This window comes from Macaca thibetana, chromosome 1 (assembly GCF_024542745.1).
Source record: "Macaca thibetana thibetana isolate TM-01 chromosome 1, ASM2454274v1, whole genome shotgun sequence".
In the NCBI taxonomy this organism is placed as follows: domain Eukaryota; kingdom Metazoa; phylum Chordata; class Mammalia; order Primates; family Cercopithecidae; genus Macaca; species Macaca thibetana.
Window position 1 is genome coordinate 39,114,690 of NC_065578.1, and position 17,656 is coordinate 39,132,345.

General features: G+C 42.1%; 2 protein-coding genes across 7 annotated transcripts in view; one reads left to right on the forward strand and one right to left on the reverse strand.

Moving 5' to 3' along the window:
• CAP1 (cyclase associated actin cytoskeleton regulatory protein 1) overlaps positions 1–17,616 on the forward strand; it is a 381,786-nt gene extending 364,170 nt beyond the window's left edge. For 2 of the 6 annotated variants that reach the window (XM_050799231.1, XM_050799241.1), the window contains exons 2-13: positions 4,697–4,821; positions 5,438–5,538; positions 7,113–7,190; positions 9,522–9,665; positions 9,771–9,856; positions 11,492–11,597; positions 12,835–13,012; positions 14,678–14,862; positions 15,142–15,265; positions 15,413–15,495; positions 15,819–15,962; positions 16,430–17,616. In XM_050799231.1, coding sequence (XP_050655188.1) covers positions 4,710–4,821; positions 5,438–5,538; positions 7,113–7,190; positions 9,522–9,665; positions 9,771–9,856; positions 11,492–11,597; positions 12,835–13,012; positions 14,678–14,862; positions 15,142–15,265; positions 15,413–15,495; positions 15,819–15,962; positions 16,430–16,513 — 1,425 coding nt within the window. In that variant the 5' untranslated portion in view covers positions 4,697–4,709 and the 3' untranslated portion in view covers positions 16,514–17,616. Of the gene's footprint in view, positions 1–4,696; positions 4,822–5,434; positions 5,539–7,112; positions 7,191–9,521; positions 9,666–9,770; positions 9,857–11,491; positions 11,598–12,834; positions 13,013–14,677; positions 14,863–15,141; positions 15,266–15,412; positions 15,496–15,818; positions 15,963–16,429 lie in introns of all 6 variants that reach the window. The other 4 variants (XM_050799225.1, XM_050799219.1, XM_050799218.1 and 1 more) reach the window with 3 other exon arrangements.
• NT5C1A (5'-nucleotidase, cytosolic IA) overlaps positions 1–17,656 on the reverse strand; it is a 569,993-nt gene that overhangs the window by 395,986 nt on the left and 156,351 nt on the right. The window lies entirely within an intron of this gene.

Consider the following 17,656-nt stretch of genomic DNA (forward strand, 5'->3'; position numbering starts at 1 on the left):
GAGGAATTCTTGTTTGGACTTTACCCTGAATGCTCTGGGGTATGTGTCAAATGCAACTGTAATATTATATCTCAAATGCAAATATAAATATTTCTTTAATGCCATTTAATACTCTGGGAAATGTTGAGATATATCACTCTGACTATAATATGGAGAATGGATGAAGAAAGTTTATTACTGTAACTAGGGGAGACTAGCCAAGAAGTCATTGCAGTAATCTTGGTGAAGTCTTTTTTTTTTTTTTGAGACGGAGTCTCGCTCTGTCGCCCAGGCTGGAGTGCAGTGGCCGGATCTCAGCTCACTGCAAGCTCCGCCTCCCGGGTTTACGCCATTCTCCTGCCTCAGCCTCCCGAGTAGCTGGGACTACAGGTGCCCGCCACCTCGCCCGGCTAGTTTTTTATATTTTTAGTAGAGACGGGGTTTCACCGTGTTAGCCAGGATGGTCTTGATCTCCTGACCTCGTGATCCGCCCATCTCGGCCTCCCAAAGTGCTGGGATTACAGGCTTGAGCCACCGCGCCCGGCCGGTGAAGTCTTGATATCCTTTTTTTTTTTTTGAGACAAGATCTTGCTTTGTTGCCCAGACTGGAGTGCAGTGGTACAATCATGGCTTACTGAAGCCTCTACCTTCTGGGCCTAAGCCGTCCTCCCACCTCAGCCTCCGAGGTAGCTGAGACCACAGTTGTACACCACCATGCTTAGAAAAAATTTTAAATTATTTTTGTAGCGACGAGGTCTCCCTATGTTGCCCAGGCTAGTCTTGAACTCCTGACCTCAAGCAACCCTCCTGCCTTGGCCTCCCAAAGTGCTGGGATTAGAGGAGTGAGCCACTGTGCCTGGCCACTATCCTAACTCTTATCAGTCAGGATGGAGGCAAGGGGCATCTATTCATAAGCCTATGGATTTTGATGACTGATAAGATGTTGTGGGGGAGTTTGTGGAATCCTTACTATTTTCCAGGACTGTGCCAAGCACTTCTACATGAATTCCTTCATTTATTCTCACTGAAGCCATTTGGATTTTTGTACTATTATTGTCTTCATTATAAAGATAAGGAAATTGAGTCTCAGAAAGTTTGATAACTCCTTATAGTCACAAAGCCAGTGCATATTGTTATTCAAACCTCCAATCTCTCTGATTTCTCTAAAGAACACTCTTTTTTTTTTTTGAGATGGAGTCTCGCTCCATCACCCAGGCTGGAGTGCAGTGGCGCAATCTTGGCTTACTGCAAGCTCTGCCTCCCGGATTCATGCCATTCTCCTGCCTCAGCCTCCCAAGTAGTTGGGACTACAGGCGCCCACCACCACACACGCCCGGCCAATTTTTTGTATTTTTAGTAGAGACGGGGTTTCACTGTGTTAGCCAGGATGGTCTCGATCTCCTGACCTGGTGATCCGCCTGCCTCGGCCTCCCAAAGTGCTGGGATTACAGGTGTGAGCCACCGCGCCCAGCCTAAAGAACACTCTTACCTACTATATAATACTGCCTAACAGTTTCCAGTTACTGACTTGATCAATCAGGTGATTGATGGCAGTGCTAGAGCAACGTTAGGGAAGATGATTTCTGGTTTTGGACATTTCAGGTTGCCTTTGGGACATCCAGGTAGAGATGTCTAGGTGAAAGCTGGATTTTTATTATTTTTTTATTTTTATTTTTATTTTTATTTTTTTGGAGACAGGGTCTCACTCTGTCACCCAGGCTGGAGTGCAGTGGAATGCAGTGGTACAATCACTACTCATTGCATCCTCGACCTCCTGGGCTCAGGTAATTCTCCCACCTCAGCCTCCTGGGTAGCTGGGACTACAGGTGTGTACCATCATGCCTGGCTAATTTTTTTATTTTTTGTAGAGATGGAATTTTGCCATGTTGTCCAGGCTGGTCTTGGACTCCTGGGCTTAAACACTTCCTCCCACCTTGGCATTCCAGAGTGTTGGGATTATAGTTGTGAGCCACAGTACTTGACCTGAATCTAAAATTTAATCCAGATGAATGGCCTGAGCTAGATGGATATGCTGCTGTGGTAGTCTTTAGCCTATAGGTGGTTATGGTAGTCTTTAGTCTATAGGTGGTTATGGTGGTACCACCTGGCAAATAGGCTGGCATTACTACAATGAGGGTAGTCAGAGGTTTAGGAGTGTACGTGACCACCTGAAGAATGTACATGTGTGTAGGGAATGAGAAAAGGTGTATCTTTCACATTACAATGTCACGCTTCAATTCTGGACATTGTTTTCCATAACATCTCAAATCTCATCTTACTCCCACCAAGAACAAAAAAACAGTTTCTGTTCTTTTGTATTTGGTTAGTGGTAAAATGAGATTAGCTATAAATGGTAGCTGTATTGTCCTTTTTCATTCTGCTTAAGTCAGACAGCAGACTGTAGATTGTTTAGCAGCGAAAGCCTACAAATACAAGTGAAATATGGAAAAAGGGAGCCAAAGTCCCATGAAGCTCTATTATTCAGCATTTAAGATTGGTAAATGTTCACAAACTCTGGCAGCCTCTAGCAACACATGTACTGTGTCTTCATGTTAACAGTGGTCTCAGCCTGAAACATCCATGTATGAAGGAACTTGTTTTATAACAGAACCGAGTGGTATCTGTTCATGGAAGGTAGCATAGGAGTTTATTGCATTCCTTGCCTTTTCTCCTGGATTTATAGCGTGGTGGATTGTGTATATATGTGAGTCTGTGCCTTGATCAGTATGCATAATGGAACAGGGCAGGAATTCAGATATCAGTTGATAGTGTCATAACGTCAGGGAAAGTATGTTGACTGTTTATGGTCTTCTCTATTTGAGAGTAGACATAGACCTGGAGGCTTCTGCTGCTGCTGCAGGCCAGGGAATGGAAAGGTTTGTTTGGTTCTCATTCTCATTTTTTTCCTTTGCTTCTCTTTTAAACAACACTTTCTGACAAGTGATTGGGTCCATAGAGATCAGAGCTTGTACACAGAGAAGAATGGACAGAGATTATATTGTTTTCCTTACTTTATCTTGTGAGCTGCTTATCTCTTCCACAGGGAGGACAATGTGTTAAATTGAGATAATTCTGGCATGCTGTCATCTTTGGGGGAATCATAATTGCTCTGGTCATTTTAGGCAGCTTCAAGGGAGTTGAGTTCATTCAGCTTCAGTTACTTGAACTGAATTCAGTTACCTGAATCGATGCTTTCATGAAATGGAATCTTTTCCAAGTCAAAGCTTGGATTGAAATTTCACTGACTGGTTTTTATGAGATCACTTAGGGTCTCAAATACTTTATGTAGCAGTGCATTGATCATATTTTACTCTTATGTGTGACTTATGGGCAACTTTTAGCACCCTTGTCCCTCTGGAGTTTTGGAATGCTATTTGTGAGGTTCGTAACTTCATAAATATTTATTGAACATCTACTACCTGCCAGCTAGTAGTCTAGATGGTAGAGTATACAATAAGGAACAAGCTATATAAGGTCCTTTCTCTCTTGGAGCTTACTTTCTTTGGGATATTAGACATTGAGTTAGGCTAGTTCAGATAAGATAGTACTTGTGAAAGATCTATAACAAGTTCTTTTGGATGTGTCTAGTGTCCTTCCCTACTGCATGTCCAGATCTTTCTCATCTTCATTTGAAGGCTGGCTCAAATGGCAGCTTCTCCATCATATCCTTATCTGATCCTTCCAGCTGATATATTCCTCCCGTCTTTGAAATCTCATGCCTCTCTATCAGCAACTTTCTTATGTCACCTTAACATTTTTTTTCTATTTGTTTCCTAGCTGTTAGTGCATATGTTAAGTCTCCCCATTAGACTATAAATTATTGAGGGCAGACTGGGCACAGTGGCTCACGCCTGCAATTCGAGCACTTTGGGAGGCCAGGGCAGGTGGATTACTTGAGGTCAAGAGTTCGAGACCAGCCTAGCCAACATAGTGAAACCCTGTCACTACTAAAACTACAAAAAATTAGCCGGGCATGGTGGTGTGCACCTATAACCCCAGCTACTTGGGAGACTGAGGCAGGAGAATCCCTTGAACCCGGGGGGGCGGAGCTTGCAGTGAGCTGAGATCCTGCCACTGCACTCCAGCCTGGGTGACAGAACGAGACTTTGTCTGAAAAAAAAAATTATTGAGGGAAGAGTAAATATCCTGTTCATCTTGGTTTGGGATATTTCACATTCAGGCAGAGGATGTTGTGGGAAAAAACACACTGAACTTAGAGCCAGAAGATGAATTGAGTACTGGCTTCTCTATTAACTGGCTGTGTGACTAGGCAAGTCATTTAACTTCACTGAAACTAAGTTTTCTATCACTAAGCATGTAGTAATCATCCTTCTGCTCCTGAATAGTTGTCGGGAGGCTCAAACTGAGATAATATATATGACTATCCTTTGCAAATTCTAACTTTCCACACACAGTATCATAGTAAATATTGAGTAAGTATTTGAATGAGTAAGCATTTACTTCAGTGAACACCTTTTCCTGAGCAGTTCTCTTGCTTACTGAGGTCTTTTGATTTTGTAAATATACTAGACTACTTTTTTATCTGATTTTTTGTATTGTTCCATTTTGCAGATGACATCTTAATTTTATTAAACTATTCTGTTCCTGAGAATTGGCATCCTCTTCATCCACCTGGGGGTGACCAGTAACTTTCTGTTTTTCTCTCTGTAGGTGCTATTTAATATTTAAATAACAAATGACATTTGATCTGTTTCAGCAGGTGGTCCATTATGGCTGACATGCAAAATCTGGTAGAAAGATTGGAGAGGGCAGTGGGCCGCCTGGAGGCAGTGTCCCATACCTCTGACATGCACCGTGGGTATGGAGACAGTCCTTCAAAAGGTAAGCAGTCCACAGCCCAGCAGAATGCTTTCTTTGAGTGTCTTGGCCTGAAAATTTTCTATTATTCTCTCCTTTGGAGCTAACTTCCCAAAACTTAATCTAGATAGTTTATCTTTTGTAATTTGTATTGCTGTGAACAGATAAGAGAGGAAAGGAAATGACTTGTACAGGGAGGCCTGTGGTTAAGTTATTTTAACACAAGAACTTCCTGCTTGTGTGATATTTCCTGTTCTTTCTTTAGCAGAATGACTCCAATATAAGTCAAATGACAAGTGATAATAAAATTCCTGTCTCCAAACAATTGGCAAATTGGACATTTTGCACATGCAGCAATTGAAACATAGAATGTTAGCACTAAAAGAAACCTTGGAGGATCATTTTGTTTATTTTCATTTTATAGATAAAGAAAATTAAGCTCAGAGAGGAAAAGGGATTTAGTCAAGGTCACACACCAGTTAGTGGTGATACTGAACCTAGAACCCAGGTTTCCTTACTCCTGTTCCAGTATCCTGTTGACTGTATTACCTTGCCTCCTCACTTCCATATAGAAGCACATTTTAAAGAAGACTCCTTCTGATGCATGGCTGATTCTTCGTGGTGTGTTTGTCTTTAGCAGGAGCAGCTCCGTATGTGCAGGCATTTGACTCACTGCTTGCTGGTCCTGTGGCAGAGTACTTGAAGATCAGTAAAGAGATTGGGGGAGACGTGCAGAAACATGTAAGGATGTTTTGCCTTTTTCCCCTTCTTTTAAGGACTGACAGCTTTCTTCAGTCAGCCAAGGTCCTCATCCTTGGTTTAAGAGCTCCTTGAGAAGTGCCTCTTGGTTTGAGGCATTACACATGTTATTTTTCTTTTACCTGTACTGAGGAGTTCAGTCCAGCCACAGAAACGATTCCTCCTATTTTTCTAGGCCCCTTGCTTTTATCACATATTTGTACAGAAAGCTTGCTTGGTACATAAAATATGGTTCTGTTCATCTTTGTAGCGAAGAACATGCACTCGTTTGATCCCAACATATTATATAATCAAACTTACAGTGGCTTATTTAAAGGAGTCATTATCATGACTTAGCATTTATAAAACTATGCTTGATAGTTATTAGTTATGCTAATGTGGGTTATTTTCACACTTAACCCACAGCAAGAATATGAAGTAGGCAGTGACAGGTGCCTTTCCTCCCACCTTCCTTTATGCCTCCTACGTCATCACCACCACTGCCTACTCCCACCCCACACTCACATATACATTCTACCTCTATTTTTGGGACCCAAAAAACCTTCCTGCTAGCTCACCGAATGATCCTTTATAAACAGTAACCATGCTCGGGATCTTCTTCACCTAAACCTTTCTCCAAGACTGGTTGCTTGGGTTTTGGAAAATCTATTTTGAGCCTCTCAAATACCATCTGTTGCCAATGGTTTTGGCTCTAGAGAGTGGGACTGGGACTTTAATAAGGGTGTGGAGGCTTGCATTTTTACTTTATACAGTTCTGTAACATTTGAAAAAACTTTAAAACATTTATCATTTGTGTTTTAAAAATGCAAATCCAGAAAAAAATAGATTGCTTTCTTTGAATTTTTGTATTTTAATAGTGCTTATAGTCTCATGTTTCTTAAATTCTTTTGACTACGAATGACCCTTAGAAATAAAGAACATATTCGTAACTGAGATAAAAGTTTCACAAAATGATATTTGTACTACTTCTGCTATACTTTTTTTTTTTTTAACTTTTTATTTGGAAATAACTTGAAGTTGGTGTGCTGCACTCATACTTTTGCTGTATTAAGCTCACTAAATGTATTTATTTATTTATTAATGGGTCATGGTATCTAGCATTTGAGAGATAGCTTTAACCTAAAGGAGTAAATACCTTGAGAATTTTTGGCATAAATTTAGGCCTTTGCCTTTACTCCTGTCTCCAATTTTTGAGAAAAGAAAGGTGTTTTTTTGGTTGCCGTTTGTTTTATTTTGCTGATGTGAAATAGGAAGGATTTTTCAGTGCACAGTATCACAATGCATGTGTAAGGTGCTAACATGACTTCATTTAAGGCTAGGTGATTATTCATTTAACTTCACTTCCAACTCTGGATGTGTGTCCCTGATGAGTTCCAGTAGGAACAGTAGTATATGTAATTCTGCTATCAGTCCCTGGAATCCGGAATACATGAGGAGGATAACATGAAGTGCCTGGGTTGCTATCAGAGTACATGGAAGTAGAGGTTTCAGGTTATTCTTATCAAGACTTCTCCAGTTATAATGTGTCATCAATAGCTGATTCTTCTTTCTGGCAGGCGGAGATGGTCCACACAGGTTTGAAGTTGGAGCGAGCTCTGTTGGTTACAGCTTCTCAGTGTCAACAGCCAGCAGATGTAAGTTCACTACTAGCTGGTTTCATTTTGGTTTGATGCTCAGGATGAGTTGAGAGATTTCTGTCAAGCTATTACAACATTTTAAAATAGACCTACTAGGCTTTTGATAATATATATTCATACCAAGTCCCAGAGGTAGAGCCATACTTCAAGTGCCTTAATGGGAAGGTACTATTGAGTACTTAATGGTCTCTACTGACTTTTTCTCTGTCATTTTGCATAGCCCCGTGGTTATTCCTGGAACTTTGCTTGCCTCCCTCTTTGCTGAGTCCACATTCATCATAGTGTCTCCAAAGCCCTTTAAAGATGATTCTTTTGCTTCACTGTGGATGGGCTTTAGTAGTGCTCCTGTGGACATCTTAAAACTCCTGTAGTATTGCTTCTCTCTTCATCCTTCACTGGTTGGGAGAATCTCCCTTTAATTTTACTCCCACCTCAGAATTTTATGGTGCAAGATGTGAAAAGCTGAATTAGAGAAAATTTAGATTTCTCTTGGAGTCAAAGAAAATAGGTTTCCTTCTTTTGCATTTGGCTTTCCTACAGAGGAATAATAAAGCAAGTTGTCCTAAATGCTGTATTAAAACCCTTGACTCTCAGCATGCCTAGATAATATAAAAATAATGTCATATATATTAGATTCTGGTTAAGCATACTGGCTTACTTCTGTAATCCCAGCACTTTAGCAAGACCTTGTCTCTACTAAAAAATTAAAAAAAAAAAAAAAAAAAAAAAAGTAGCCAGGCAAGGTGGTACATGCCTATAGTCCCACCTACTTGAGAGGCTGAAATGGGAGGAACATTTGGGACTGAAAGTTTGAGGTTGCAGTGAGCCCTGAACACACATTGCACTCCAGCCTGGGCGACAGAACAGGACCTTCTCTCAAAAAACAATGTGTGTGTATGTATATATAGATACCATCTAATTCTAATCTGTCGAATTAGATTCTAATTCTTAATCTGTCCTGAATGGTTAAGATCTGAGAATTGAGATGTTCAGGAAATGGAGCTTTGGAGGAAGGGTGCAAACAAACAAAATTCATCCATTTTGCCAAGGTGCCTACTTGAATGCTAAGCCCCTAATTGTTTTTTATTTTATTATTTTTTTTAAAAATCTGTTTTTTGAGACAGGGTGTTGTTTTGTCACCCAGACTGGAGTGCAGTAGTGCAATCACAGCTCACTGAAGCCTTGACCTCCCAGGCGTAAATGATCCTCCCACCTCAGCCTCCTGAGTAGCCTTGACTACAGTGTGCGCCACCACGCCTGGCTTGCTTATTTATTTATTTATTTATTTATTTTTGAGATGAAGTCTTACTCTGTTGCCCAGACTAGAGTGCAGTGGCAGGATCTCGGCTCACTGAAACCTCCACCTCCCAGGCTCAAATGATTCTCCCACCTTAGCCTCCTGAATAGCTGGGACTACAGGCATGTACCACCATGCCCAGCTGATTTTTGTATTTTTATAGAGATGGGGTTTCGCCATGTTGCCCAGGCTGATCTTGAACTCCTGGACTCAAGCGATCTGTCTACCTTGGCCTCCCAAAGTGCTGGGATTACAGGCGTGAGCCACCATGCCTGGCCCTAATTCTTTCTATTATTTGTAGAGACAAAGTCGTGCTGTGTTGTCCAGTTTGGTCTCGAACTCCTCGTCTCAAGCATCTCTCCTGCCTTAGCCTCCCAAAGTGCTGAGATTACAGGCGTGAGCCACCATACCCAGACTAAGCCCCCTAATTGCATTTGATTCATCAGTTCTTTACTCAGCAGCTACTACATGACTAGCAATGCATTGAGGACTTTAATGATGATAAAAGAGCTCATCTTTGAAGAATTAATGAGAAAGTAAAACATATTCACATGGGTCCATTAATAGTTTGTATTGGTGAGTGATAAAATGCCAAAATTGGTTATTCTGACAACAAATGCTGTAGGAGGCTGGTGTGGCTGGGTTGGAGGGCCCTCATGAAGCATGAGGAAAATGTGGATTCATGGAAAAAGAAGAGAACATCATGAGTAAGGCACAGGAATGATGTCCTGAGTGTATGTCCTCTAAGTGGAACAGAAAAGAGACAAGTGGCTGAAATGGAGGTATTGTGGTATAGCTGAAGTATGGATCCTGATCATGAAGAACCATCAGGTACAGCCTGAGGAGTTGGAACTCTATGAGGAGAGTGAGATGATGAGCAGTATTTTAGCCTTAGGAATCAGGACAGGACTAATGCAGTTTATTTGGGTACTCACTAGAGTCCATAGAGAATTCTTACCTTCAGGATCAGAAGGCATAGACACCTTTGTGGAAAGATGTTAACCTGAATCTTTTCTTGTATCTTTTCCTAGAATAAGCTTTCCGATTTGTTGGCACCCATCTCAGAGCAGATCAAAGAAGTGATAACCTTTCGGGAGAAGAACCGAGGCAGCAAGTTGTTTAATCACCTGTCAGCTGTCAGCGAAAGTATCCAGGCCCTGGGCTGGGTGGCTATGGTGAGCAGTGCAGATTCCAGGGCTGGGGGTGTGGGTATAGATTCTAAGAGGCAAGGCAATATAGTTGGAGAGGTCCTGAGTCACTGACAGCTTGTTTCTCTCTAGGCTCCCAAGCCTGGCCCTTATGTGAAAGAAATGAATGATGCTGCCATGTTTTATACAAACCGAGTCCTCAAAGAGTACAAAGATGTGTAAGTTCAGCCTTTTCTTTTCTTTCTTTTTTTCTTTTCTGAGACAGTGTCTCGTGTTGTCACCCAGGCTGAAGTACAGTGGCACAATCACAGCTCACTGCAGCCTCAACCTCCCAGCTCAAACAGTCCTCCCACCTCAGTCCCCCAAGTAGCTGGGACTTCAGGCATGCTGCACCATGCCTGGCTAATTTTTTAATTTTTTCGTAGAGATGAGATCTCACTGTTTCCCAGGCAGGTCTCTAATGATTCTCCTGCCTTGGCCTCCCAAAATGCTGGGGTTACAGATATGAGCCACTGTGCCCAGCCAAGTTCAGCCTTTTCTCAAGGGGTAAAGGATAAACCCATTTGGTTACTTGCTGGAGTAGCACTTTGGAGTTACTGAAGGCTGCCCTTAGCCACTGTGCTGGTTTTATCTCAGGGCTGCTTTCTGGAGAGCTTTATAGATACTGTCTCACAGCTGCATTTGCAAACAGGAAATGTTTCTGCTTCCACTTCTGCTTTCTCTCCTTTGTTGGTAGAGGCCCTTTTAGCCTTCTCGGTTTAGGAAGTTTTGCTGACAGTAACATGGACTAATGCCCTTTATATAAGATTTTGTTTCTTTGTTGAGAATTTGTTATCTGGCCCAATGGCAAAGGGTTCAATAGGACTTAATAGAAATTCTTCATGCAGTCAGTTAAAGTGAGAGTAAGGCTGCCTAGCCAATGCAGGTATTACGTAAGGCAGTCCTTGTATGTCTAACCACATACGTCTACCAGTTCTGACTTCTCCATTGCTGGTTTTGAACTGGAATGATTGCAGGCAAAATTTATTAAGTTGCATGTCTACGCAAACCCTTCCTTTCTTCCATCCTTCATCAATCAACAAACATTTATTAACTACTCTTTTTAAAGAATACTGCACCTTCCTGTGAGTGAAATGTGTCCCAGAACAACAGGCACTTCTTTATCCTTCTAGCAACATGGAATTAAGCATGACAGTGTTTTGATATATCCCACCATTATCCCATCACTTTACAGTTGAGGAAACTAAGTCTCAGGCTAAATAACCTTCCCAGCTAATATACAAGAAGAGAGGGGACTTGGACCATAGGTACAATGCTATTTCTATAATTTAGTGCTGTTTCCTCCTAAAGGAAAGTTTAAGTTTGCTTTTGGTGGGGGTGGGCATATTTTGACATAAGGCATTATCTCGTAAGGCAGTTAAGTTTCTTAGAGTTCCACAGTGATACTTAAGAGCTCTCCTCTCTACCATGGTTTTATGTACAGAATGTCTGCTTGTCTTCTTTTATCAGTTTTACATATTAGATTGTGTTTAGGTTCTACTTTGGAAAAAGTTTCAATAAGCAAATGGTCAAAAGAAAAAAAGTTTTGGTACTTAAAACAGTTTGAGAAACATTGCTATGAGAGATAGAGATAGAATCCAGAGTCTCTATCTTAGTGGAGTTTGGTCTGATTAGGGTAATAGACTAGGTTGTGCATACATAGAAGTTTGGTGATGACAGAAAAGCTGCCATTGAGCAGAGCCTAAGAAACACCACAGGTAGGAGAATGTGAGCCCATAGGAAAGAAGGGTTCTGGAATCACCATTGTTATGTACCTGGACCACCTGTGACAAGTTCTTCTTTAATCCTCCCAGGGATAAGAAGCATGTAGACTGGGTCAAAGCTTATTTAAGTATATGGACAGAGCTGCAGGCTTACATTAAGGAGTTCCATACCACCGGACTGGCCTGGAGCAAAACGGTTAGTGAATCCTTCCTCCCTCCCTCCCTGCCTCCCTCCCGCTTTCTCTCTCCAGCGTGGGGTCCACAGGTTTCTTAGACTTCAGCACTACCAAAGTCTGTGAGGGAATGCTAGTTTTTTCAGTGGAAGGGAGGAAGAAAAGGGGGAGAAAGAAAGGGAAAAAAGAGTAAAGGAAACAAGGATCATAGGAGAAGGAATACTTGGTGGTATTCAATTTCAATAAACATGTCAGGGACAGTGATTGGTGCTGGAGTGGGAGACACACACAAATGAGTTACACTGTCCCAGCCTTTAAGGCGCTTAAAAATAGGAACGCAAAACCCCAGTACAATAGTACAAATCACTAAGCCAAATGCTATAATAAAGATACAGACTCTAGAGTATGAGGAAAAGAAGAGTGCTTCTCACTAGAAGAGATTATGCTTTGAAGGTATATACTCTTCTGTGAGACTTGAAAGAAGTATAGGGCAGTGAGAAGTGGGATACTACAAAAGGCACAGCTTAAACAAAATAAATGCAGAGTAAATGTAGAGATTGGTCATCTCTGGCTTCAATAAGGGGAAATGGTCAGATTTTTAGGAGAAAAGGCTGGAAAGGAAGGTAGGCTGAGACTTTGGGATGAGATATTTGAGCAAGGGAGTGATAATGATCCAATTTGTCTTTAAGAGTCTCAGTGTATAGGTTAGGGATAAGGACTCATGCTCGGATTATGAAAGTAGTCATGGTGTTTGGGAGATAGTAGAAAAACATTTGCAGGAGATAGCACCAAGATAATAGAAAGAGATTTGATAAGGTTGAAGAAGTTGGAATCCTCAAAGAAGATTGAATAGTCAGCCTTGGATGGTAACATCTTTCACTGAAACAGGGACAAGGGGATGATTATACAGGGAGGGGAGCAGGCAGGAAATGATGAAATCAGTTTTGAACTTGTTGAATCTGAGGTACTGGTAACACACTAAGGAAGATGTCAAATAGATTTGTGGAAAGAGTTTTTAAAGCTGGAATCAGGTGAGGTCAAAGGCAAAATGTGATGGTCAAGAAATAGAACTGAGAGCTGGATCTTCGGGAAAGGGTGAGAAGGCATAAAGCCAAGTTGGGTATGGGTAGGACGCATTAATCATTGCCTCAAAGGCTGTAGTGGGGACCCCATGTGCACTGGCCACGTATAGGGTGCTACTGGGAATGGTACAGTGGGGAAGAGAGAGGATGACGATGTTACCTTCTCTTATTGTTTCAGGGGCCTGTGGCAAAAGAACTGAGTGGACTGCCATCTGGACCCTCTGCTGGATCAGGTCCTCCTCCCCCTCCGCCAGGCCCCCCTCCTCCCCCAGTCTCTACCAGTTCAGGCTCAGATGAGTCCGCTTCCCGCTCAGCACTGTTTGCGCAAATTAATCAGGGGGAGAGCATCACACATGGTGAGTGAACACTTTGACACAAACAGTCAGTACAACAAGTTGTGTGGGCCAGACCCCACCAACCAGAACCCAACAACTAGTCTGTAAACCACAACCCTGACTTGTGTGGGAGTCATTTAGTGTGTCCTGTTCCTTTAAGGGACAGCAAAGCTGGCTTAAATGGAAATTGAAAATGATGATCACAGTTGGAGGAAGCCCTCTGCCCCATGGGAAAGTGACTTAATATTAGGTAGCATATATAGAGTACCCTCTTGTGCCAAGGCACAGAGCTGGCGGTTTTCCCCAGAGCTTTTTCCGTAGCACCACATGGCCTCTGGGAAGGCACTGTGTTAGGAGTTAACTTCCTTAGAAGATGCATACTGGTTACATGGAAAATTTGCATGAGAGTGACCTAATGTTGGTATAGAGAAAGTAGATACCCTTAACACAGCTGGTGGAAGTCTGAGTTGTCCAGCCACTTCTAGGAATCATAGTAGCTAAAAATGGTGTAACAACCTAAATCCAACAGTAAGAGAAATGGTTAGTTAACTACCACATGTCCTGTTGATGAAATGTATGCCATCATTACATGTTTTTCTACAGTGAACCACGTAATGTTTAAGAAAAAAAAATCTAGTATGTAAGTTACAACCAAGAGGAATAGTGGAGATAAAGGCCATTCAGTATTTGTTATACAGTTAACATAGATCAGGCCATGTTCAAAGCAAGGCGTGTGTCAGCCTGCTGTGGGAGATCATGAATTATTTTTCCCTTAAAACATAAAAGAAATATATTTTTACTTTTATTTTTATTTTATTTTATTTTTTTGAGACAGAGTCTCACTTTTTTGCCCAGGCTGGAGTGCAGTGATGTGATCTTGGCTCACTGCAACCTCTGCCTCTCAGGTTCAAGCAGTTCTCCTGCCTCAGCCTCCTAGCTGGGACTACAGGCACCTGCCACCATATCCAACTAATTTTTTTGTACTTTTAGTAGAGACTAAAAAGACACCATGTTAGCCAGCCTGGTCTCCAACTCCTAACTTCAGGTGATCCACCCGCCTTGGCCTCCCAGCGAGCTGGGATTACAGGCATGAGCCACAGCGCCTGGCCTAGAAAGATACTAAACTACAGGTTAACATGAGAAAGTTTTTAAGTGTCAATAGTTGAACTAAATGTATTAACAATGTGTATGATCATAACCAACAAAACCATATATATATAGAGAGAGAAAACTATTGTAGAGTCGCAAATGCCAACACTGACTGAGGAGGTAGGGGAAGTAGGGTTAGTTAGCTGTGGGGAGTGAGGGTTTTTTGTTTTGTTTTGTTTTTTCCTTTTACCAAATTTTCTTTACTGCCACTTATTTTTCTTCCTTTATTGCTTTAAAAACTACATATTTGTGCATATATATTTGATATGTCTTTCTAGGTCTTTTTCTGTGCATTTACTCCCTATTGCCAACCACAGTATATACACATTCCATGTTGTTATTGTTAATGGAACCATATAATTTAACCTTGGGGAGAAGAGAAATGATAAAAGTACTTCTTCAAAACTGCTTGCAAGAGAACACCTCAAAGGCTCTGGTTTTTGGCTTTGAATTTTCTGTTAAGGATGTTTAACGTGATGATAGCAGTTCAGAGGTCTGGTATGAAGGACAGGAACAAGGTAGCTGTTGTTCTTACAGCCCTGAAGCACGTATCTGATGACATGAAGACTCACAAGAACCCTGCCCTGAAGGCTCAGAGTGGTCCAGTACGCAGTGGCCCCAAGCCATTCTCTGCACCTAAACCCCAAACCAGCCCGTCCCCCAAACCAGCCACAAAGAAGGAGCCAGCTGTACTTGAACTGGAGGGCAAGAAATGGAGAGTGGTAAGTTAAAAATACCTAGACAGGGGCAGGTATTTTTATTACATTTTTTTGAGATGGAGTCTCACTTTGTCGCCCAGGCTGGAGTGCAGTGGCGTGATTTTGGCTCACTGCAACCTCCGCCTCCCGGGGAAAAGGAGTAGGGACGGGGTTAAATGGAGCTTAGCTAGATGAGGGCAGAGTTCTGGCTTCAATTGCAATAACAAAAAGTTTGGGATAGCCTGGGTTTTTTTTGTTTGGTGTGTGCTTTATGATGAGAATCCTGGGCACTCTCTCTAATAGGAAAATCAGGAAAATGTTTCCAACCTGGTGATTGATGACACAGAGCTGAAACAGGTGGCTTACATATACAAGTGTGTCAACACGACATTGCAAATCAAGGGCAAAATTAACTCCATTACAGTAGGTGAGTCTTTGTCACTGTCCCATGCAAGCCCCGTCCCAGAGCCCGAGAAGGCTAATATCATTTTACCTACCCTATCTTAAAGATTCCTAAATGTATATTACTTTCCTTTAAAGTTATACTGTTGACAAACTCCCTTTCTTCTCCTAGATAACTGTAAGAAACTTGGTCTGGTATTCGATGACGTGGTGGGCATTGTGGAGATAATCAACAGTAGGGATGTCAAAGTTCAGGTAACTCGATATTTTGGCTCCTTCTTTTTGTCCCTGAGGAATTAATTGAAAGAGACATGGTAGACCCACAGATGTTGCTTTCGTGGGAATCTGATTCTACAAAGTCTGTAAGCTGAGATGCTTTGGACGTGGCAGAAGAGGGGTTGGCTCTTCAGGCGAGTTCTTTTCAGGACCCATCCCAACCCACCCAAGTATCCAGTGTCTTGCGCACCTGTGAGCTTTTCATGTAGTTGCTGAGTCACGTGAAACAGGAAAGCTTTTCCTGCAACTTACTCTTGTCCTCCCCAACTGCTGGGACTCAGTTCTCTTGGTTTACTCTGCAGGTAATGGGTAAAGTGCCAACCATATCCATCAACAAAACAGATGGCTGCCATGCTTACCTGAGCAAGAATTCCCTGGATTGTGAAATAGTCAGTGCCAAATCTTCCGAGATGAATGTCCTCATTCCTACAGAAGGCGGTGACTTTGTAAGTTTCTTGATCTCTTTAGTATGATGTTAAAAACAGAAGGGACTGAAGATTTCTTGCATTGGAGAAAGCTGTTTCATGAACATTCTGCACTGAGCAGCTAAAAACCCAATAATGCACACCAAAAACACACAGAAATGAGGTAGTCCAGTGTAGTGGAGCTCCAAAGGAAGGTGCTTTCTGCCTAAATGGAGCTCAAGGTAGCAAAAAAGAATGGGGATGAGCCATGGCACCTTGTCAAGCTGGTGCTATAAAGCCATATGTACTGTTATTTACACCCCATAGACTATTGTCTGTCCAGGATCGCTGAACACTAGAACACAGCATGGCTCTATGATTTGTCTCTTGCTACATCCTCCCGTGCTCCTGGGGTTAAGTGGAAGCAAGCATTGGGAGAAATGTGTGAGATTTAGCCCCAGCTCTTCTTTAGCTCAGATTTAAACCTGCTGTCTCTTCTTTATTTGCAGAATGAATTCCCAGTTCCTGAGCAGTTCAAGACCCTCTGGAATGGGCAGAAGTTGGTCACCACAGTGACAGAAATTGCTGGATAAGCGAAGTGCCACTGGGTTCTTTGCCCTCCCTTCACACCATGGGATAAATCTGTATCAAGACAGTTCTTTTCTAGATTTCCTCTACCTTTCTGCTCTTAAAACTGCTTCTCTGCTCTGAGAAGCACAGCTACCTGCCTTCACTGAAATATACCTCAGGCTGAAATTTGGGGTGGGATAGCAGGTCAGTTGATCTTCTGCAGGAAGGTGCAGCTTTTCCATATCAGCTCAACCACGCCGCCAGTCCATTCTTAAGGAACTGCCGACTAGGACTGATGATGCATTTTAGCTTTGAGCTTTTGGGGGTTATTCTACCAACAAACAAACAGTCCATTGGAAAGAAAACAGTCCCAGGAATTAACAGATCAGAATGTTCACACTGGTTAATCTTTTTCTAACAGTGAGCATGAAGGTAGCAGAAGCTGGTGTGTTTCCAGATGGTTCTTCTAACCAAACTAATTTTCACTGTTGACAAGTGAGGCAAGGGTTGCACTGGACCAAAGGCTGAGGCTTGGCCATCTAGCATTCCATGCAGAATGGTTTCCCATAAGCATTCCTTTTATTCTCTGTTCTATCCTGGGTCTGCCTCAACCATGAGATAGGAGAGTCTCCGGTACTAGCTGCTATCCAGGGCAGTTAATGGAGTCTTGAACCCTTTCTTTCTCTGGGATCCCTGACTAGCACCTTCCTATAGAGATGACTTTAAAAGGAAAAAAAAAAAAAGGAAAAACAACACACCATTTCAAGGAGTCTGGCATTCCTGAATCCTCCTTCCCTGCTAGGTGCCTGTCACCTGTCTTCACTGCCTGCTTTTCCCTGTCATGCTCATCAGCTTATGGCTTCTGTCCAAGCACCTGAACAGAGGACTAAAACCTCCACTGCAGGCTGGTTTTAGGTCTTGATTTATGTAAGAATCTTGCACAGCACTGCTAATGTAAATTTCAGTTTTTCCCCTCTAGGACAAACACTTACCAAAATATGCAACTTTTTTTTGGTGGGAAGAGAGATTGTCCTGTGATTTCTACCCATTTCCTGAGGCCTGTGGAAATAAACCTTTATGTACTTAAAGTTATACAGAAAATAGAATAAAGTTAATACCAAACTTGCTTATTTGTTTACCTGTGATACTTGCTGTACAGGAATGTA